Genomic DNA, 24,000 nt, shown 5'->3' on the forward strand with positions numbered 1-24,000 from the left:
ATATGCGTAAGTATAGCACAACACATCATGATGAGAATAACTTCAGTGTTTCAGAGCAGTTTCAGATGAGCAATAGCGACCTCATTCTGGAATCAAGGTATTACAACTTGACTACAAATCAAGCTATATTATATTTTTAAAAGCCCTGTGCATTAACATGCTAATGTCTTTTTTTTAATACTAATGAGATTTCAGTTTAATTAGGCCTTAGACTGATTGATACATGTCACGCTCCATCATTTGTTGCTATGGCTGAATATGCTCCACATCATTCTCTGTAGTCCCTGAAGTCCACTCCGGGTTTTTCCCTGTCAGCTCAGGCTGGATGCGCTGAGCGGCGCAGTTTCTTTACTGTACAGATCCACAAGCACCCACTCCCCGTGCTGCTGCCTCGCTTATGCTCATCCACAGTATCTACACATCCACCAATCGCCATCGCAGGACCTTATTTGTTGATCACATGAAAAAAAAGTGACATTAATGATGCCTTATAGCTCAGTGCTGCTTCTGTAATATTTAGCCGACATGTTAACTTGGAGCTGATTCCTCACAGGACTGCGCGTCTCACAGGACGTTTTACCACTGTGACCTTTGACTGGCAGCGAATGACAAATCAAAGGTCGCTATCTGTGAGTGGAACCGGGGTTCAAAGCGCATCTCCACCACGGCACAAGACGGTACTCCTGCATGGGAGAATGGTAGAAAGCGCTCTGAAAGGTAAAGTCAGCTGCATGGTGTCCTGTGTTTCATTTGATGTGACATTATTTGGATTTTGTCGGATGAGTCTTCAGGTTTGTAGCTCAAACCAGGCAAAGAAGGAGAGAGCATCATGATCTGTGTGTGGATGTTACATAATACCAGGCTACCTCTGGATACTGTGGCCACTTCCTCCCCCCCTCCTTTCATGTTGCATCTCTGCTCGGTGGATTTTTATCTACATGCACCTGTTCCCGGTGAAATGATGTGTTTGTATAGGCATCAAAAATCAGTAACTTGTCGCTGTGCTTTTGGGCCTGTTTTTTGGCTGATGCGCGCACGGACATCATGAATGACATCATTTGGGTTATTTTTATCAGGGGTGTCTATTTTTTTTATAACAGTCACGAGGAATCTGGAGGAGAATCGCTGTTGCTTTAGCTGCGTGATTAATGGCGTCGTCTTGAGTAGAATGAATGATCAGGATGAATACTGTCACTTTGATTTTTCTGTCAGCTGATGAATTCAGTTGGGGCATTTCAGGAAGCCAGTTTATTAAAGGCACATTGCGCGATGTCAAGATTACAATCATCAAAAATGTTGAATGGATATAAATTGGCACAGAGCTGATTTTATTATCATTGATTTAAAAAAAAAAAGATATCTGCTGTAATTGTCATCAACAGTATCATCAGAAATCACTTATCTTCATCACCCGTGCTGGGCTGGCTCTGTGCGTTAGAGGACAGCTTCTTTTTCTGTCCAATGGCGCACCGTCACATCACCACCAGCGTCACGCACATCACGTGATGGAGCTTAACGCGGCTCTCTGTGTGGTTTCAGGTTCTCTCCGGCTCACCTTTTGCACCGGATGTTATGGTCTGCCATCAGGGTTTTTAACTAAATAGAAACTGGCACAAGATGGACAGTCACGGTGCAGTAAGGTGTGCAGGGTGCAGGGTTTTATGGCTACAAGAGCAGGCACAGGTAGAGAGAATCTGCGCCCTGTTTACGCACTGGTGCCACTTTATGAAGCCAGGAAGAGAATCCTTGGATTACAGGCTGTCACTGTCTCTGCACACAGTCTTGTGATGCTAGCTGATCCAGCAGATTCCTGGACTCTGCTTTAACTGTTACAGGGATAATCATTAATCCCTGAGGATGATCGTAAAAACCAGTGAAAATACAGACCTTCCTATATAATAAGATGTTAGTGTCATGTTACAGCAGTGCCATAAAGGCTGTAAATTTAAAGGAATTTATAACAAAGGCCCATCAGAGTAAGAGCAGAGTTTTGTAAAACCTGTCTTGCAGTATGCTTCATATTACAGCAGGTCCCTTTGGCATGTGTGACATTTACATTTTGTTTTTGTTAGCCAGTCACCCATATTTATTCAGTGTTTATATTCAGAAGGATTAAACTTCACCTACATAGAATTGTCTAGACTTTTTTAGAATAATGTACAAAAGGAGTTTTTAGTGCATACAAGCCTGTTTCATATTAATACAATGTTAACCAGTTTGAAGGATATGTTTTTACATTTTTTAAATATGTGTGCAAACTATCAAGTGATCCTTTTTCTCCCCAGAGTCCAAGGTGACATTATTCAAATTGCTTGTTTTGTCTGACCAGTCAAAACACCAAAGATGGCGAATTTAAAATGACAATGAGATAATTTTGAATGCTCAATTTATGCTTTAAGATGTGATTGTGGCAAATTAACAAAAAAAGGACATTTCAGCAGTGTAAAGAGTTAATCTACTAGTCATTGCAGATTGATTTGTTTATTTGCTATGATGTTTTCTTATTCATGTGATATCATTCACAATTTATAGCCTTACTTTTAGTTTACCTTGTTTACTCGACCTTATTTACCTTAATTTTATCTTAGTTTTATCTTATTTCATGTTAATTATTATATGTTTTTATGTATGCACCAATTACTAAGGCAAATTCCTAGTAATGTGAATCCCCTTCACTTACATGGCAATAAGCACGATTCTGATTCTGATTAGAATCCATTGTAGAGCTGGACTGACACCAATACTAATGGTGATAAGACAGTGCTCTGATTCTAGCCATGCTGACCAACAATATCTGACCAGCCTTGCTAACATATTAAAGGTAGGATAGGAGATTTCTTTCTGATGCACTTTTTGTTAGCAACCAATTAGTTCGGCAGGTTCGCTTTAAAACGAAGAATATGAATCATCTGTGAAAGCTATAAAACGCTAAAAACATCAGCCAATCCTCCGGGTGGACCCTGAGTATTGGCTGGTTGTCACTCTTCCTACTCTGCGCGCACCAGAGAGGTACGTGCATGATGGCCGAAGTCACAGACCGCAGCTCGTCTTCAGGCAATGTGATTAGGAGGCGTGGCTTTGGGGTGAGCTCCGAGAGAACGGGGGCGTGTGTTTACTTTCGAAATCTGGCTGACTCTCACTGAGTTTTCAAAATCTCCTACCCTACCTTTAAAGACAGGGTTATGTTATAGTTAAATCGTGTATTGTAGCAAATTTTTAAAGACTCTACTCCACCTTCTGCTCATACGAATGGCTGCAAACAGCAAACGGTGCTGACACTGGAGTTGGAGCGCTCTCTGCTGGGCAAACTAGGAGATGACACACATTTCTAAATGACCCCAAGCATCTTTTTTATTTGCATTATGTGCTGTAAAAAGTTGCACATTTAGGACATTTAACACGTACCCTAATACATAGTTCAATATTTGCACAATGTTATTGGCTATCTGATATACTGGTCTAGTTCTACCTGAATAGAGCAGAGAGACAAAAACAAACCAGACAAAACAAAATGCACATAACAAAGAATTTGTTCTTATGAAATCCATATCACGAAGCTGATGCTGCACCTGTTTTCTGTGTGCAGGTCACTAAGGGGTAAATATTGGTAGGCACGATCAGGGGCAAGACAGGAAGCTCCACTGCAACAAAGTAGCGGCAGCATGTTGCATCCGGTTATGGCGGGGGCATCGTTCCTCCCTTTTGGACATTCCGTTCCCGCTGTGCTTTCAGCTCCCGTCTGCTCTGCTAAAAGAGTTTCCCAGGCTCATGTCCTCTTTTCAGAACCATGCAGGGTTTCTGTTGCCAGGGGACATGGCTTTGGAAGGAAGCATGCCATCACTGGTCAGTGTTTTGTCCTTCGCGGATATGGGGTCACAACACAGAAATTAGGCCTAAAATAACAAATTTGGAGTTAAAATTGCAAATCAGCCCGACTACAAAGAGACTATTAACCTCTATGGCTGCTATTAGTGGATAATTAGTGACAGAAATCTGTGTGATTCAGTTGCAGTGCTTGTTTAATAAGGGCTTCTCTGGTTTTAAGCATGTATTATGGCATTTTTTCCTGCAGGACTTGAATGAGAAATGCTCTCTGTGATGGTCCTGGGCTCATTAAATGAACTAAACTAGAAGTAAAACTTCCTTGGAACAGTGGGACATATTATTTAAACTCACTTGGGGTTATAATCACACTTGAACCCATTAGGCCAGGCCTTTTAAACATAACATCAAGCATCACATGATTATATGAGTTACATAAAAGTGATTTCTTCTGCTTAAATAAAAACAAATCAACTACTTTATTGATCAATTATTTAGCCCAAAGATATGGTCTCTTACAATAATAGATGATTCTTGATAGTTTTAATGTAAAGGCTTTAACTCTGGGACAAAGTGATTTGAAATTTTCTGACATTTTTGTACTATATTTTGTTATTTTGGTTAAAATATTATAGAGAATAATATTTATTTAATAATTAATGATTATTGTAGTTAACAATCAATGAAAGCCATACAATTCCAAATATCCTTGTGACTAGCAATAAAACATATGTTATGACACCACAGTTGAGAGAGATGTATGACATCATAACATCATTATATTCAGATAGAGGAGTGCTCAACAATGGATTTACAGTCAAATTTAATGTTTTATTTTGTTTCATTTTTTACTGGTTTTACATGAAAATCCTCTTTTGAAGTCATGGAATAAATGCAAGGCTACTGATGAGACTATGAATAATGGATGCAGCGATAACATGAGAGGGCTGTGAGTTGGGGTGGATTTCCCTTTTACTCAGTCGGGACTACAGCAGCAGCAGCAGCAGCAGCGTCGTAGTAAAATGCAGAGCTGAGGAGAGCTGGTAGAAAGACAGAGAGGCGGAGAGAGAGAGAGAGAGAGAGAGAGAGAGAGAGAGCAGACAACTCGGCAGATTTTTTTTTTAACCACAGAAAACAGAGGAGACCGGTCGTCCTCTCCTCTCCGGACATGTGGTGCGCCCAGCAGCAGCAGCAGTAGCAGCAGCGGTAGCAGGACAGGCAGCAGCGGCGGCGGCGGGGGACGGCGCGGCGTAGCCTCTACCTACGTCTTCTTTTGTCTTTTTAAATTTCCCTTTTTTTGTGTGTGTCCTTCGGTTATGAGCTTGCTGGGGGCCTACAAGAAAAAGACCAGTTACGATGGCTATGAATCTTTGCAGTTGGTCGATAGCGGCGGAGATAGCTTCAGCATCGGCAGAGGGAGCAGCGGAGGCAGCAGCGCGCTCGGAGGCTCCACAGCGGCGGCCACACTTGGACCGAAGGCAGGCCCGCTGAGAGAGGAGGACTGCAGCACCATGGACAGCTCAGGTAAGAGTCCTCACCGCCTCCGGCCACTTGGATGGCGACTGTACGTGGAGAGTGGAAGAGTGGGAATGTGACGTGAGTGTGTGGATTTGGCCTGTTATAGGAGAGGTAGCAGTGGACAACGTAATGGCTAACAACAGTGAAAGAGTGCGATGATGCCGTGCATCGCTGGAATCCCCCCCCCCCCCCCCCCCACCAGAGCTCCCAGTGGTTAACCAGACCCCACCTAAATGGATATACTGGGCAGGATAGGTAGATGTTAACCTTTGTCTGTGCTATCTGGTCCCAAGGGCAAGATGTGTAAAGTGTCAAAATCCACATTTATCTCATCCATATTTTTTTAAATATAGAAGTGCTCAATGACATCTTTGGAAACACTCACATTTAATGACTTATTTCCTTCTTTAAAATGGGCTCTGAGTGTGGAATAATGGAAAACACATGTTTTTAAAAAGGAATATTGTCATTTTTCAGTGACATTACTACATAAACTCACTTTTCATGGCTTATTTCCTTTTTCAAATGGGCCGTAAGTGTGAAATAATACTGATAACCGTTATTATGAATCTCATATATCAACAGTTAGGATAATAAATCCTGCTTGAAGCAGCAGAGCACAAATTATTCTCAGTTTAGAAGTTTTAATTTAGTGGGATAGATGATGGATTATTAGCCTAATGTGTGTCTGATGCTATTAGTAACACTTATGTAGCCTTTGCCACTTATGTGCCATCCAGGTATTAGTCTTATCCCATGTGACTGGATAGTGCATATGTATCTTCTGTATGTCCTTTTTTTCTTCTAAACATTCATCACTAAAAAGCAGAGGAGCAAAACATGATGCTGAAATAATTAAGTTGATCATAACAAAAGGAGTTTTGTTTTTTATGTGCTGCATGTATCATATGTGAGCAGCTTAAACACAAGTGTAATGCGGTTTTTCCTGTATGGGCAGCTCTCCAAAAACACTACCTCTACTCTGCTATTAATGCAACATATTGCTACACACTAGCAGTAGCAGTATGCAGTAAATTGTGGCTAATAGGGGAGTGTGTGTAGTGTGTAGAGCTTGGTTCCTGCAGTGCTGTGTGCAGTCAGCCAACCTCCAGGGATGAACATTTGTGTGAAACAAAAGATGCAGGATGAGGTGGGTGGGAGGGTCAATGAGGAAAAGGGGATTGTGGGCGGTGGAGGAGGGAGGGAAAGGTGGACACCCGTGTCAGATGTCTGTCTGGCCTGCCAAGCCTTATGGGAGCTCCTTTTTGATGTCTGCACCAGTAGCTGTGTGTGTGTGTGTGTGTGTGTATCCATCTGTCCCATTTATACAAAGCCGGATATGGTGGAATAAAGGTTGCCACTCTAGAAGGACTGAGACAAGCCATTGACCTTTCAGGCAAAGCCAAGAGCCCTCTTTGCTGTTGACGTCCCACTATCTTTCTCTCTCTCTGCTTCTTTCTGCTGCTGTTTTACCTGATGGAGCCTGTATCAGCGCCTTTTCTGGTGTCTGCATAAGCAGGGTTTGTCAGTGAAGCTGGCTCACCAGTCTGCACACTCCCACATCCATCTGGATGCAGACACAGAGGCACATGAACCAGCTAACAGACATACAGGGTATTATGGAGCACATAAAATAAAACTATACACCGTACGCTGTGCACTGCTTTCACATCATACACTTCTATTACCTCTTCAGGCTTCTAACAGCATTTTAAAAAGGATCAATCTGAAAGGCTTAGAAAAGAAAATCTGATTTGATTAAACTGATCACAGCTTACAGACATATATTTAGTCCTTAGTTGTCGTTATTTAGCTCCTCCAGTTTCACACTGTCATGGAACACTTAGTGACACTTCCTGGATTCAGCTTGTTAGCATTGCAGTTTTACATTTAGCACACCTGTTATGTTTGATGGTAAAAGTAGGACTTTGTCTGGAGACTGCTATTTCTGGATAGGCTGCTATCAGCTAACAAATAATGAGTAGCATGCCAAGTCTGGTTTGTGACTATACCTACTCAAATAAATGAATTTCAGACCTTTCATAAAAACCTGTTTGCCTATTTATCTGACAGCTTCTGTCTACAGTACGTCAAAGCATCTAATGCCTGTGTGTCATGCTTTTGGCAGCCTGTAATAGCTGGCTTGTCATTTAAAAGAGAGGAATACACCCCTGGTTAAGCCGTATAGTAGATGATTAATCATACACTCCTTGTCTTATCAGCAGCATCTATAATTAAGCAGATTAGAGTTGAGTTGACGCCACAGTCAGTCAAGTGCGGGCCAAAACAAGGCTCAGAGGTGTAGTAGCACCGAGGTGGGTGTGTGTCATTCACACAAGGCCAGATATTGAGACCGTAGGAAGAGGGAGAGATATTCAGACAGCCCCCTGATCCCTCTGGACATAACGAGAACTGTCCTCTTCTTCACTCTTCCTCTTCCTCAGTCATCACTCTCTTCCCCTCTCTGTCTCTAGTCACTGACTTGGTGATAGGAGCCTTTGGCCTGGTGTTGTTTTCATTCAACAACAGATTTGTTTGAGGTGTGTTTGTGTGTCAGCTTCTCTGCTGTCTCCGTACCTGTGCAGGTATCAGATATGATTGGCACATCCAGGTTGAACGTATTTAGCTCTTGATTTCAAGGTAGAACAGGAACAGGGTTTTTCCTAATGCATTCTGTCATGCTCGCTGGCTGGAAGATGCGCATAATAAGGAGCTTAAAAATAGGCCAAAACTCACTGGTGAAGTTACAGTTTTTGTCAGGAATGGGCAAGAGGAGCATACAAGTTTATTTTCCTACGTAAGGGACCTGGTCACTTTACATTGCTCGTTGGTGCTGTCCTGTTTGCACAGTAATGTACTGTGATGTCCACCTTATTTAGAATCATATACAGTATGACATCTTAAAAGTTCATGTGTTTTATGACTATGAACTATCCAACCTCAGATTATCTAGTCAGATTTAAAGAAAAAAAAAAGGACCAGGCTGTGATGTGTAAATTCAGTTCAGAGGGGATCCAAATGCAGACTCACGTAAATAAAAACGACAGAAATGTCCAATAAAAGGTAAGCTGTAAGTAAAGTCGAAGCCAAAAATCCAAAAAGTCCAAACGGAAACCCAAAAATACAAAGAACAAACAAGAGAATCAAAGTATTAATAGAGGACAACACAGTCTCACACAGGTAAGAATGCAAGATGAACTGACAAGGACAAAGGGGATCACAGACTTAAATACGCAAGTTAACAAGACACAGGTGAAACCCATTAGGGCGGGCAGGCAATCAACAAGGAGGGAAACACACGGGGAGGACAAGACCTTCAAAATAAAACAGGAAATACAAAGACAAATAACAAATTATTTAAGAGCAAGAAACTAAATACACCAGAAAAAACAACTGAGACGACTGAAGAGTACAGAAAAAGACAACAAAATGACGGATCATGACACAGGCTGCTCATTAAAACATAAAGCCAACATGAAAGGCATTTTATTAACTGGCTGCTAGCTGCAGTTTTACACAGGACATACACAGTGATTTCTCCATATTTTGTAAGGGTTTTCTGTGCTGCATGCTACTGTGTTGTTCCACAAAGGTTGACATTGTCTGCTGTACATGCACAGAGTGAGGACAGTACAGCTGTGCAGTAACAGGATGTAAAAAAATGAGGCCTACTGGCAGCAACAATGGCAGCAATGCAGTGTACTTTTCATATAGAAACACTTGTAGTCATTTCTAATTATTATCTCCCCTTTAATGAGTCTTTTAACACATACTGTGATACTGTGCGGGTCCCAGAGTGTTAAAATCTGGTAGACATGATTGGAAAACTTGAGTTCTGCTATTCCACAAGCAGGAGTTTAATTTCTCAGTATGAAATAAATCCCTGTCACATTTCAAACCTCTGCAGTCACAGATGAAAAGTCTAATTTTGGAACTTAGAGAAGAATCAGCTCGAATGTAACGCATATAGTTTGAAGGAGTCTTCTGTGAAGAAGTTTAAAGCAGTTACTCTCTGGGATTATCTATCAGACTTCAGCTAGCATTTCTCTGCAGACAGCTCCTCTGAGGCAGTGTTTGGAATGTCTTTGCATGTGTCTCGGTGTGAAAGTCTGCTCTGAACAAGAGTCTGTCCCCTTCAACACACTTCACTGTGGAATGTAGAAACCTGCAGTAACTAATTAGCCGCTTCTCTTCGGTTATGTTAGAAGCAGCAACACATAAATTGGTAACTACCAGCTAAGGGCAGTAGTAGTAGTAATCTCATCATAATCAAGCTGCCTTTGCTCACTTTTTTCCTGTCATGCTGACCTTTTGTAAAAACAGCTGACATTCTTTGAATAAAGGTAAACTCAGAGCTCTACATTTCATTATGCAGCTTTATCCTGGGTCACAGGTATTTTTCAAAAAGCTGCTTCTTAGGGGGTTTAACAAGCTGTAATTAGGGCAGACTAAACTTTTACACACACAATTTAATTCCAAATGACCCCAAACCAGACCAACAAAATAACTGACAATAACTTGACCTGTTGTTGTCTTGGATAGAGATGTATAGAGGTAAACCTATGGCTTGAGAGACCTTCCTGAACTATAGACCTCAGATTGATTGACTGCTGATCAATTCGTGGATGGACAAGAACCTTGACTCATGCTGAAAGTCTTGTGAATATCTGTAGACTTGTCAGCACTGCCAAGTTACATATGAGGTGATGACACTGTGGTTGATATGCACAGATATGAAGGCTCACTGAGAGGGAAGGGAGGGATATTCTCAGATCACCAGAGGGCTGCTGACTCAGATATAACACTTGGGCCTCTGCCAACATTTGCTTACTCTTTAGACCAACATACACGCACAGCCATGCACATATGCACCCACTTTAATGTCTTTGTGCCTTTGTCCATCAGTCCTTTACACATGTGTTTTCTTAGTGTGGTTTGCAATAAGTCATATGTTTACCAAGGTTCACAAATATTTAGCACGTGTTGCGTAAGAAATTATGAGCGTAAGATATCAAGTCTTTATTTTCCTTTTTCTCCAGATATGGATGCTAACTATGGTGGAGGGCTGTTGGATATGGTCAAGGGAGGAGCTGGGAAGTTCTTCAGCAATTTTAAGGACAACCTGAAAGACACGTTGAAGGACACGTCGACCAAGGTCATGTCTCAAGTTGCCACGTAAGTGACGACGACATTCACATATTGTAGCTGCTTTTTAGAAAAATGCATGTTTGTTGCTTTGGTTTTTTTTATAATTGGTTTGTTGTTTATACCATCATGAGAAAGATGCATCCTGCTGCTGTGTAATGTACATATATATGCGTTTTGATGCCTTGATAACAGGGTAACGTGAAATCACAGTGGCAACAAATGTTTATGCAGTCTCCTATTTAATTTTTCATCTTTTATTTTTGCTATCACAATCAAATAAGATGTGTTCATGGACACTCATCCACTGTGGATTGTGACAGAGCTAGTTGACAGTTGGTGAGAAAAACATGGTTAAATCTTACCCTCATTCACTGACAGCCAATTTAGAACTTTGAGGTTGATTCATATCTACAAACCAAACAATCACAGGATAAACTGGGTTCACATCTACCCCCTCCTACACTTCTTTTGTGTGTGTATTTTGTTATATGGCAGCTTATAACTAAATATTTTCAGTGCACCACAGCAGAACTGATGAATGATAAATTCATGATGTTTATTCTTGACATTATAAACGCTGCTCAGTTTACTAGCTGTGATTTCTGTATGTTTATAGTCGTGGTTAGCTGAATGTTGTCTCAGCTGTTGATCACAACAACAAGCAGAGCAGCGTGGATGGAGGGAGGGCAGAGGGAGGTAGCAGCGTCTGGCACGGCTCGGTAGTCCCAGTGTGTTTGTGCACAGGCATCTGCACAGGGCAGCACAAAGAGGCCTCTGTATTGTCAGAAGCACACACATCGCCTCTCAGTATTGACTCAGCAAGTTTGATCGTGATTATTCCTCGCTTGTGTCCCCCCCTTCCTCTCACTGCTCGGATCTTGGCAAACTCCCACTCTCCTGTTTTCGGTCGCTGGCCTCTCCTCTCGGCTCCACCTTTCCTCCTCGGCCCTCTCTTTGCTATCTGAGGCTGAATTATTCATGGCAGTTCATTGTGCCAAATGGACAGTGCACTGCTGATACAGAAGGATTCATTTCATCCGGGCCATGTGTGCGCTGGTGTGCAAGTGGGTGGCTGGGATAATGGGGCAGTGGGAGGTAGGCTACCGTGGAAACCAGCCGAAAAGCATCAAGAAAGAAATGTAGATGGGCAGAGGTGTCACAATGTACCCATTTTTAATGTTTTTTTTACAAATACATTGTGAAGTGTCCACATTAATGTGTTGCTGTTATGTAAGGAAGCATTTCTATAGATGCAGGACCATCATGATTTTCTTGGCTTGGTAGTTTACCTTACTTTTGCACCATGAGGGAGAAACTTGAGGATGAGCCAGCAGCTAATTAGTGAGAAACAATGAGAACGAGTTGCAGGATATTGCAGAATATTATTTTTCTGATCCAACACCAATAATGCTTTCAAGCAAATTACAACAAACCCACAAAGAATTATCACAGTTGTCTTAAAGGTAGCGTAGGAGATTTAGAAAACTCAGTGAGAGTCAGCCAGATTTCGAAAGTAAACACACGCCCCATTTTCTTGGCGCTCACCCCAAAGCCACGCCCCCCAATCACATAGACGCGCATTACCTGAAGACGAGCTGCGGTCTGTGACTTCGGCCATCATGCATGTACCTCTCTGATGCGCGCAGAGCAGGAAGAGAGTGACAACCAGCCAATCCTCCGCGCAGGGTCCACCCGGAGGATTGGCTGATGTTTTTAGTGTTTTATAGCTTCCACAGATGATTAATATTCTTCGTTTCAATGCGAAACTGCCGAACTAATAGGTTGTTATTGGATTGTAAAGAGAAGTTACACTAATTTAATAAAAAGTGCATCAGAATGAAATCTCCTACCCTACCTTTAAGCTATTGAGGGTTTCAGTGTGTTTTGCTCATTTGCTTTGGCTTTATGGCATGCTGCTTTTCTGTGTTGATTCTCTGCACTTGTCAAGCATTTAGCAACTTTTTTCCATAAGACATGGTGCAGACAAATCAGAGCAAAAACAGATGAATTGGAACAGCTACTGTTTTTATATAGCCATGCTCTCCTGTGGTTGTTTGTATAAATATGTGTAAAACCTGCCTGTCAGATCAAATTTCTAACAATGGCTTTCCAGCAAAATCATTTGTTGTGGATGAGAAACGTTTGCTTGGTAACATGTGCTGTGATCTTGTTGTTAAGTGACAAAAATAATGATTCTATACAGACACAAACTGCAATATCATGGGTAAAAGTCTCGAGTTATGTTATTATCAAGGGAGTCTTAAGGAGTCATTGGCGACCTGACCTATATTCTGCCTTTTATGGGTGAGGGAATGTACCTCCAAATATGCTAAACATCAACGACTGCAGGTCGCACGCAATTTCCACATTGTGGGACAAATAAAGGTTTTCTTAATAAGGTGTAAACTTGTTTTATTTCCCTTATTTACTGTATCCATGTTTTCATGTAGGCCACAATGCTCTGCTTTCATAAAAACAGCTTGAAGGTTTTCTTGTTATGCAGAATTCTGCCTTAGGTGGAAAATCTGTGACTTTTTAAGCACACAGATTTATCCCTGTTTATTGAGTAAAAGTGCTGGAACACTTCAGCAACAACTCTGCTGCACTTCCTTGGTATATCGCTAAACCAGGCCCTCTTTTAATACCCCAACAAGTGCTTGATTGGTTCCTTTCTGCTTCTGTCCTCATCTGTATTCAAGGCAAAAGAGTGTTGGGGAATCATTTAAAGCTTGTTTGTTTACCTGGTTGAAGAGACATTTTTGCAGGGAAACCAATCTGGCACAACAGCATTATTCAGCAGTGTTTTCCTCTGTCTGTGAGAAACACAACAGCCATGGAGCCTGGGTGGCTGATCTGGTTTTGTCAAAGACTCTGTGTCCTTGGTCTGCACCCAGACTGCCCTCCCCCTTCCCACCTTCCTGTCAGACACACATTTATCTGTCTCATTTTCTGTCTTAGTCTCTCTAGTTCTCTCACCGGCCTTCATCGTCACCCTCTCTTACTTGTATTTTTCATTTTTGTTTGTCCCAATTTCATTAACACTGACCGACATTTCTCTCTTTATCTTTTGTTTTTTCTAGTGGCCAAAAAACAAACAAACAAAAAAAACAGGGCATCTGGCACAGACAAAAAACAGAATATTTTTATCTAGATGTAAATGGTGGGTGCACCCTGGACAGGTCACCAGTCTATGACAGGGCATCACACAGAGACACAGACTAGAACAACCAGGCACACTCACACCTGAGGCAATTTAGATTTCCCAGTTACCTAACATGCACATCGTTGAACATGTGCACAGGGAGAACAGGCAAAATTCATACAGAAAGCCCCCCCCCCTCCAACCAACAGTTTCAAACAAGGATCCTGCTTGCTATGAGGCATCAGTGCTAACCACTGTGATGAAATCCAAGATACTTAAATTGTAATACGCATTTGCATGTTACATTTAAGGACATGAAGTCATCCGATTGTGCTAACATGGGCTTCTGTTACCTCTGTGGTTGTAATTCTCAGTCGGAAGCTATAAATAGTGAAGCAGACATGATATAAAATCCTGCTCAAATAAGGAGAAATAGAAAATTTGGGAGAGGAACATGGAGGAAATGTAGGGAGTCCAAATCCAATATCCATAGAGATCTAACCCACTTACACTGTGGTTGTTTGAGAGAGAGAGAGAGAGAGAGTGTGTGTGTGTGTGTATGTGTGTGTGTATCTTTGTTAGAGCACCTCTACTGATGTAATCTGGCCAAAAATGGCTTTCATGCTTGTGATATTTACTTTCCAGTAGGATAACATAAACATCAGGCACAGTGGTGGTGATGCTGCCCTCAGTATGTGTGTAATTAAATCGCTATGCGGTGAGCTAAACACACTTGCAATACAAGCTGAAGGCAGTTGTCTGATTTTCAGAAAATAAAAGAAGTTGAATAATATTGAAACAAAGAATTGAATGAGTCAGTTCAGCAAAAAGTAAATTATGATATCAATGTTCTAGGTTTGGACCAGCTGGGTTAGAATAAGTCAAGTCAGCTTTATTGTCAACTCTGCTATATGTGCTGAACATACAGAGAATCGAAATTGCGTTACTCTTCACTCCGCAACATATAACATGTAACTAAAAACTAAAGATAAATATAAAGTGTAAAAAATGTACCTACAATGAGGCACACACAAAATACAAGGCACATAATGAAGGCACAAAGCAGTAAGAGTGCAAAAGATGTATAGTGCAAGTCAGTGCAGTTGGCATAATATAAACAGGAATGGTTTAACTTATAACAGCTTATTGAGACTGGTATGAGAGTGCAAAAGATGCGATGGTGCAAGTCAGTGCAGTTGGCATAATGTAACAGTCCAGGAATAGTTTAAGTTATAGCAGCTTATATGAGACTGGTGTGACTTGACAGGGTAAAAAGTGACTGGTGCACAGAGTTCCTTTGGTAAAGTGGCTGGTACAAAGAGTTCCTATCTTGGGTGGTGGTAGGGGTGAGGGGATGGTGGTAGGGGTAGGGGGTGGGGGGTGGTGTCAGGGAAGGGGGAGAAAGTGGGGCACAGCAGGGAGAGAGTTCAGCTTCCTGACAGCCTGGTGGATGAAGCTGTCCCTCAGTCTGCTGGTCCTGGCCCGGAGGCTGCGCAGTCTCTTTCCTGATGGCAGCAGACTGAAGAAGCGGTGTGAAGGGTGGGTGGGGTCTCCTGTGATGCGGAGGGCCTTTCGGGTGAGACGGCTGTCGTAGAGGTCTTGGAGGGAGGGGAGAGGGACGCCGGTGATCCTCTCAGCTGCTCTCACTATGCGATGAAGCGTCTTCCTGCAGGTGGCGGTGAAGGCTCCGTACCACACAGTGATGCAACTGGACAGGATGCTCTCAACAGCCCCTCTGTAGAAGGTGCACAGGATGGAGGGAGGGGCTCTGGCTCTTTTGAGCTTGCGGAGGAAGTAGAGGCGCTGCTGTGCCTTCTTAGTCAGTGATGCAGTGTTGTTAGTCCAGGAGAGGTCCTCAGTGATGTGCACACCCAGGAACTTGGTGCTGCTCACCTGCTCCACAGCAGCACCGTCGATGGTCAGACGCAATTTCCGTTAAAAGGACCCTCATTATGCCATTATAATAACATTATCCGGTGTCGGCTTTGCCCTTCTGTTTCAGTCATTTCAGTCTATGCATTGCACCTTGCAGTACATTTAAATTGGCTGCAACTCTATCCTAGCAGAGGTCAGGCACACAGCTCATTTGCATACTCTATGGCTATTGGCCACATCCATTTAAACCTGACACCTGACCTGCTTTTTTCCTTGAATAGTCAGCACGCAGTTTCAGGACAATAGCAGGTGAAACCACAGATTCATTCAGAAAGCTCACCTTTGAAATTTGGTATAGTATTCCAGACTTTCCACATTTCATTGCACCAGCTCAGAATACCTTTTCCCTCTCATGTATGTTTGTGAGTCCTGTTCTGGATCAACACAGAACAGGATCAGAATAGAACGGTGATTAGTGGTCCAATTACTTCATTATAGAGGGCTTATATAGACCATGGTCTCTTTGAAGGATGTTTCAATGGCAGTTATCTGCTCTTAAAGGCTATTTTACATATGTGTGTTTTTAAATGCAAGAGGAACTATGCATTTACTGGCAGCATTGCATATGGACGTGAAACTCCCATAACACATTTAGCCTCCTCTCAGTCATAAGCAGACTAGTTGAGGAGCGCTGCATTACATAACCAGGTCTAGGATTGCATCAGGGCCATATGGCACTCCTCCATGACCACACAGAGATGGCTGTCCCAGATCGGCCTAGCTCGCAGGATTTTCACAGTAGGCAACAAGTTAACTGAATTTGCTACACATTAGCTGCATTGCCTTGAGCTTAGGCCTTTTTTTTGAGGCATTTGTGCAAAATAAATCCCAGTCCCAACACCCTGTACCTGCTTCATAGTTTCCATCACATCCATGCTGCAGCTGCCTGTACGTGTGTGCACTCTGCAGCTGCTCCCACAATTTTATAATGTCTCCATATGGAGTAGCTAAATTTGGCAATGGGGTTCAATTAAAGAAATCAAAAACAGTATTCCTTTGATCCCAGGCAGTTTAACCCAGAGTGGTAGGTCTGAAAAAGATAAGTTCCCCACAGCCAGACATGTGGAAGCTTCTGCTCTGGAGCCTGTTGAGTCTAATCACTTGGATATGCTTGTAATGCAGAGCAGCCTGATGCTCTGAGAGGAGAGAGGAGCAAGAGAGGTGGATCAACCTTTTGGTTGTTGGATATTCACATACAAACTCCATGTAATGATTTGATATTTTTTCAAAAAAGAGCATTTTTTACAGGTGGCATTGAAAAGCTTGTGGCCAAAGATAGAAGAAGATAAGAGATACAAGTTTGGTCGCACCTTGTTTTTATTAGGCACCCCAAGACTACCATTTTTCCATGGTAAAACAGAAGCTTGTCATTTTGAGAAACGTTGTCTGAACCTTCTACTTTAAGCCACAGACTTATCACCCTGCATAGTTTTAATTACTGCTCTTGTTTTTGTCCTGTTACACTCGCATAACAGCTAAAAAATAAAAATCAGTGTATAAATGTTACCATCTTTGTCACAGGTACACCAAAGGGGAGCTGGACATTGCCTACATAACATCACGGATCATAGGTAAACAAGTATTGTTGTAACTGTGTGTGTGTGTGTCTGTGCACATCTGTCTCATTAACAATTAACATTAACAATGTTAAAATCAGCTTAATTAGCTCTCCTAAAAACTTTTTACAGGAGAGCGTTTCATGCACAATATACTGCTTATAGTAATGCTTGTCATTCAGTGATTGTATCTACATGTACAAGATAAACATCTTCATGCTTAGCTGAGCTCCACTCTAATGATAAAATGCATACAGCAGTTACACATGTAAGGGTGTGGAGCTGCAGTGTCACCCAAGGGTTTTACATCCTGGCATGCCACTGCTCATCTCTTTTTTTTTCCCCAAATTGTTGCAGTCTTGTACTCAACAGTACAAAAATGTATTATTTAAAGACACTGTCAAACTTCTCACCTGGAATAATTTTTCCAGTGATGACCTACCCAGCGGAGTCGGTGCAGATTGGCTACCAGAACCATGTGGAGGACATCCGCTCTTTCCTTGACAGTCGCCATGCCGACCACTACACTGTCTTCAATCTATCACAGCGTAACTACCGTGGCGCCAAATTCTCCAACAGGGTGAGTAAACAACAGTTGATAGATAGATATGTTAATAGTTTGAGTGAATTGCTGGACTTTCCTCTGTCATTAAAGCTACAAAAAGTTTTTTTCTTCCATTGGGGAGCTGGTATTGAATGCAAAAAAAACTCCCAGAGAATCATCACCCACTCTGTCAGTAAACAGGTGGCTTCTTGTCTAGATGAATACATCAGCTGCGTCTATCAGTTCAGGGGCTGCATCCTTCAGAGGACTACCACACAGGAGAAATGTTATTTAATGAGGTGGTCTGGTGCTACTGTCACCTAAAAACCTTGATGGCTGCAGGTGGTACATACATATAAAAATGTTAGCGGGTCCACAGCATTCTGTCAGACCTGAGGATGCTTTCAAGAAATCAGGAATGCAGACCTTGAATAATTCTCTTGCTCTTTTATAGCTAATATTTTTGGTTATTGAAGTTGTTTGGAAGCTTTAGAAGTTGTTTCTCAGTCAAGCTTTCAGGATACATTCCATGATTTTATCATGTAGCCCCACAGAACCCCCGGTTCACACACACACACACACAATCTCAATGAACTGGCTTCAGGTTCCAGCTAAGTAATGCTCAAAAAAGTAAAACCTGAATTGGATGTAACTGTTCTCAGTAAGGGGTCCTTGGCTTGTGGCTGTCAACACAGCTGGATTCAGATTCGGCTGAAGGCTCATGTGGACGCTCGGTATAGATAAAAGCCTGCCACCCTCTGGCAGCTGCATCCAGAGACGCAGAGCAGTTAACATGGCTAAGATGGCCCCCTGCTTGTGGAAGTCACTGTTGTGTCTTCAGCAGATGACTCATCATGATAACTGGTGTGTTGTGTTGCTCGCCTGCTGCAGTGCTGTTACTAACTCCCACTCTCCTCTTTCTTTTGTTTTTATTTCTTTGCCAACCTCTGCTACTGTTTCCTCTCCTCTCATATTTCTCCCTCCTCGTCCTCCTCCTCCTCCTGTTTCCAGGTTTCAGAGTGTAATTGGCCTTCCCGCCAAGCTCCTAGCCTCCACAACCTGTTTGCTGTGTGCAAGAATATGCACAACTGGCTCAAACAGAACCCCAAGAATGTGTGTGTCATCACCTGCTCGGTAAGAAGACGCTCATATACTTATCCATCATCCATTTAATGTTCATTAATTGATTCTGCTGCCTGGTTCTCCAAAATGATTTGAAACTAGAAGCAGCTCATTTAACCTTTTCCTGACTTCACACTGTACTGTGGGAATTTACTCTGATATTTAGAGAGATGGAAGATGGAAATACACTTTATTCAGTAGAGGGACTTGTTTTGATTTACCACAATGCATCCACATCATTTTAGAGCTGATCTTTGTCCTGTGACCCACATCTAGCACGGCCTCTGAAATATGCTGCCAGGACACCCAAACATATTCAGTGTTAAAGCCTCTTAGTCACCGACCAAATGCAGTTTACTGATCAGTGAATCATTACTCATGTTACTACCTTGACATCATATCAACATGAAGTGCTTGAAATGTGCTCAACTGCCTTTCTGGGATGCAAACGTCTGCTTTGAATCCAAATACAGTTGCATTACAAATGTTTCTATGTCTGGTAACTGGGCTTGTCGGTCTATTCTAATTCAGTGAGAGCCATACTGTACACTGTCATGTGGCAGAATATGTTATTGCCAAGTCACTGCAGTTTGGCTGTGGCTTGGCAAACGGCGCCTTCTTGCATAATCTCCACCAAACGGTCCCTTTTCAAAAACTGTGTTTTCTTTCCTGCTTCAGAACACAGGAATGTTTTTGTCTGCCTGTAGCCCAAAGAAAAACTCAGCGAAGCAGTGAATAGACCCAGTGAACAAAAACATTATATGTATTTGTTACCATTCTTCAGAGATTGTTTTTCTTGAGAGATTGTTTGAATTAAACAGCCCGTGCTGTAAACAACTGCTGTGGTGATTAGTAACTGAACTATTAATACTACTGAATATTTCATGGAATGTCCTGGCGCCTTTGGTGTTTTCAGGACGGTCGTTCTCCTTCCGGCATTTTGGTCTGTGCCATGTTCTGCTTCTGCCACCTCTTCAACAACCCGGTTCCTGCCATGCAGCTGCTCAGCGCCAAGAGACCAGGTTCTGGCCTCTGGCCTTCACACCGCAGGTTTGCAACCCTCAACACTGCTACTGACTAAGATTACACAAAGTCACAGGACAGCGAGGAAGACGGAATGACTGACAGTTTGGCCTGAGAACATTTAATACCTTAGAACAGATGTTGACTACTTTTGTCTCCATGCAGGTACATAGGCTATGTGTGTAGCATGGTATCAGAGAAGCCCACCCTACCCCACTCTAAGCCCCTGGTGATCAAGGCCCTCACTATGAGTCCCGTCCCTTGCTTCAACAAACAGCGCAGCGGCTGTCGGCCCTTCTGCGACGTCCTCATTGGTGAAACCAAGATCTTCACGACTGCTGTGGAATATGAGAGGATGAGGTAAGAAAATCTAAATTAGCAGATTATATAGCATCTCATCAAGTTTCTTGTCTTGCTCTGTAAAATCTTCCACTCTTCTGCTTTTAATCCTCCTCTCTTCTATCTTACATCTCCAGAGAGCACAGAGTCCAGGAGGGGAAGGTAGTTTTCCCTCTGGGTGTGAGTGTACATGGAGATGTTGTGGTGTCTGTGTACCACATGAGGTCGACTATTGGAGGACGTCTGCAGGCCAAGGTACGCCCATTGTGCTGTGTTAGTACAAACATACTGTATCAAGTCAAGACTGACAGCAGCAAGAACTCATAAAAACAATATTTAGGAGGAGCAGCTATACAAGCATGAATATGTTGACGTTTCAGCCTTTAAACAGGTTCAGGATTTGGCAGCAGCTTAGTTGAATATTAGTGTCCAAACACCACCCACAGAATGATAGGGGACAAGAGATAACATGAAGATGGAAAGCATATTTAGAGAAAATATGTGGTTCTCATCAAGCAGTAGAAATATTTTATACAAAGATTGACTGAAAACCTTTTAAGGACTAAAATTTCATATCTTTTAACAGCATAAATGTTAGCATATTGGTTTAAAGTCATTATAAAGGATCTCCTTTCCCTCGTTTTCAGGTATCCAACACACAGATCCTTCAGATCCAGTTTCATACTGGCTTCATTGCTCCTGGAACAACCATGTTGAAGTTTAACAAGTAAGTTCTTTGTGCACCAACACTTAATGTCTGTAACCTGTCTCCCATTTTCTTTCTGATACGTCTTTATTTTCCTCTCAGACCAGAGCTCGATGCCTGTGATTCTCCTGAGAAGTATCCCCAGCTGTTCCATGTGATACTGGACATGGAGGTTGAAGCAGTAGACAAACAGAAAGACCTGACACCTCCATGGGAGCAATTCCCCTGTAAAGACCTGAGCCCCAATGTGCTTTTCTCCTGCCACCAGGAACATCAGGACGCACTGGCTATTGCTGGTACTATGGGATACTGGGGCAAACACTGGTGCTTAATCCATAACATACAGTATATCACACTTAACTTAAGTGTTTATTAAAAGCCTAATCACAGTAGCAATACAGTTAAGGAAACTTAACCCATATCTGTCAGGAATGTTAGCAAAAGGAAGGATCCAGACAATTCAAAAGTCTTTAAACAAAAGGGCAAAATCCAAAAAACCCAAAGTTCAAAACCTTTAAGGTACAAGCAAAACAAGTCAAAGGTAAAAAAAAGGAACAATCCGAAATAACCACAGAGCTGGAAGACACAGGAGAACAAAAAACAGAGCACAGAACCTCACAATGACAAAACAGGGATCTGACAGGATAACGAGTAAGACGACCAGACACGAGCAAAGGGGAGGACAGGACCTAAATAGACAGAGGTGACGAGACACAGGTTAACACAATCAGGGCGGGGCAGGCAATCACACAAGGCGGGGAAAGAAGTAAAACACATGGGAAAACACAAGGAAGACAAGACTATCAAAATACAACAGGAAGCTAGACTAAGCCACAGGAAACACAGCCAGAAACACAGGAGAACACGGGGGCATTTAAACACATCATGAAAAGCAAATCAAATCAAAATAACCAAGAAATAAGGGGTTCGTTCACAAAACACCAAAATAATCAAGAAACAAAGGATCACAGGAGACACAGCATAACAGATCAGATCACACTAAGATAACAAGAAACAATGAGTTAAATTACAAAACAAAGCACAAACCACCTCTTTTGTCTTTTTCATTCATTTTCTGTGTCAATTCAAAATCTTGTTTTTTTAGCTATTACAGTTTTATGTAACAGCTAACCGTAGGCTAACATGTTAGCCTCACTTAAAACAAGCTTGTCCATGTCCTAATCCTGAACTAACCTCACACCTGTTTAGCCCTGTGTAAAAGAACGGCACAAATGACTAGACTAGAGATATAGATACATACATGTACTACAACACAGATTTTGATGTCACACATAGACACACTAATGTGCCTCATTTTTGTCCCTGCAAGATGAGATGGAGGGCTTGGATCTGGAGGGTAAGAGAGTAGAGGAGATCCCAGACCTGTTAGAGGAAATGCACAGAGACTTATTTAACCAGGGGCTTGATTCAATTCAATCACAGTCCTCCCCCTAAAGGGGGGGGGGTGTTTTATTAAAAATATTGACAAACACATTTTCTGTTATTGTAAATCCCATTCGGCTGTTTCCATTTATGATGTGTAGTGACTGAATTGAATTTAAAGCCATCCTCTTTATGCAGTGATATGTCATTTTGGTGGAAATATTTACTCTTGATGCTTCTGGCATAAATACCAACACCCAGAAGAGCTGAATAAATTACTAGTTTAATTAAATCTCTCAAGACATCCTTCACCTAATATGTGACAACAACAGAATAACATTTTGAGATATGCAGAGAGGTGGGGGAAGACAAAAATAGAAAGAAAGCTAATGTACATTTTCTTTTCTGCCAAAGTGAAATATTGCTCTCAATTAAAGTTCATTGCCATACTGTACATCCCATCCCCGATTAAAAAGCTCAGCCTAGCATATGTTTTTTATTGGATTCTTGTAAATTTTACAGAGTATATCCTCCAATTAGTTAAAAGCAGTTGCAATTTAGAGCTTATTGGCAACTTGTAAGAGAATCACTGGTGCTTGTAGCAGAGATCACTTGTGTAGTTTCCCATTATTCTCTCCTTCACTCTTATCCCTTTTTCTCTTTACCTACTGTGCTTCTGTCAGCTTCCTCCCCAGTTTACACCCTGTGTCTGCTTTTTTTTCTCTTGCATGCCTTGTCATGATATGACTGCCTGTCTTTACCCCCTGCCTTCTGTTTCTGTCTTATCCCAGAGCCAACCCGGCCCCACGGAGGTCCCGACGGCCGGGGCCACGGCGAGGAGAGCGAGCCCTCTGATGATGAAATGCTCTCTCTCTCTAGCCAGCGAAGCAGCACCAGTACAGCCCCTCAGAAACCCGAGCCCCCTGCTGCAGCTCCTGCTGCTCCTGAGCCTGCTGAGGAAGTGGATCTTCTCGGCCTGGATAGGGAGGACATCAAGCAGCCACGCTCCTCATCTCAGCCTCCATCTGCAGCGGCTGCAGCCACTGACCTCTTAGGGGACTTGTTCGGGGCCCCGCCTCAGTCAACCAGTGCAGCCTCATCCGCCCAGTCCACTCCGCACAAAGTAGCCCCCAGCACTGCCTCACCATGTCCCTCTCCTGCTCCTCCAGGTGAGGAGTACATAAAAAACAGATGCACCTTATATACAATAAAATAACGTATTCTTCCATCTAAGACCATCACACTGATTACAGCTGATGGCTGTTTTGTTTCCCTTTAGCATTCGATCCCTTCGGGGCAGGTCCTATGCCTAAGCCTCAGGACATGATGGGTTCATTCCTCGGACCAGGTAATGTGGGGCAGCCGGACCCTTTCCTGCATGCTGCTCGCTCTCCATCACCCACCCTGCAGCCCACAAGCCTGGGTAAGGCATGCTTCAGCTGCTCTGCTGCACTCAATCTCACTTTCTGGATGCAATAAACGTATCTCTGACCCCAGTCAGGGTAAGGCATGTTTAACAGCACAACTCACCTCAGCCCATCTGTGCTCATGGTAGAAAAACCTGTGTTTTTCCTTCATTAGATTTCAATACGGATTGCTTTGCTACTTGCTTACTTTTTATGTTGCTTCTATAATGCATGCCTTGGCATTGGATAAGCATGATTTTTTTTATATTTATATAGTAAATATTTGCAGAGCATTTCATTACTAGACTGCATAACTTGATATGTATACCCCATTGCAAGTTATTCCACAACATTTC

General features: G+C 42.4%; 1 protein-coding gene across 4 annotated transcripts in view; it reads left to right on the plus strand.

Moving 5' to 3' along the window:
• Positions 1–533: 533 nt before the first annotated feature.
• Positions 534–24,000, plus strand: part of dnajc6 (DnaJ (Hsp40) homolog, subfamily C, member 6) — a 30,506-nt gene continuing 7,039 nt past the window's right edge. Inside the window, exons 1-14 of one of the 4 annotated variants that reach the window (XM_028403615.1) lie at positions 534–717; positions 5,199–5,346; positions 10,380–10,515; positions 17,087–17,136; positions 17,553–17,701; positions 18,677–18,799; positions 19,704–19,837; positions 19,976–20,170; positions 20,287–20,404; positions 20,797–20,876; positions 20,958–21,151; positions 22,186–22,212; positions 23,030–23,407; positions 23,518–23,661. In XM_028403615.1, the coding sequence (XP_028259416.1) occupies positions 5,334–5,346; positions 10,380–10,515; positions 17,087–17,136; positions 17,553–17,701; positions 18,677–18,799; positions 19,704–19,837; positions 19,976–20,170; positions 20,287–20,404; positions 20,797–20,876; positions 20,958–21,151; positions 22,186–22,212; positions 23,030–23,407; positions 23,518–23,661 (1,741 nt within the window). In that variant the 5' untranslated portion in view covers positions 534–717; positions 5,199–5,333. Of the gene's footprint in view, positions 718–4,967; positions 5,347–10,379; positions 10,516–17,086; positions 17,137–17,552; positions 17,702–18,676; positions 18,800–19,703; positions 19,838–19,975; positions 20,171–20,286; positions 20,405–20,796; positions 20,877–20,957; positions 21,152–22,185; positions 22,213–23,029; positions 23,408–23,517; positions 23,662–24,000 lie in introns of those variants that run through there. The other 3 variants (XM_028403612.1, XM_028403614.1, XM_028403613.1) reach the window with 3 other exon arrangements.

This window comes from Parambassis ranga, chromosome 4 (genome assembly GCF_900634625.1).
Source record: "Parambassis ranga chromosome 4, fParRan2.1, whole genome shotgun sequence".
Lineage (NCBI taxonomy): Eukaryota > Metazoa > Chordata > Actinopteri > Ambassidae > Parambassis > Parambassis ranga.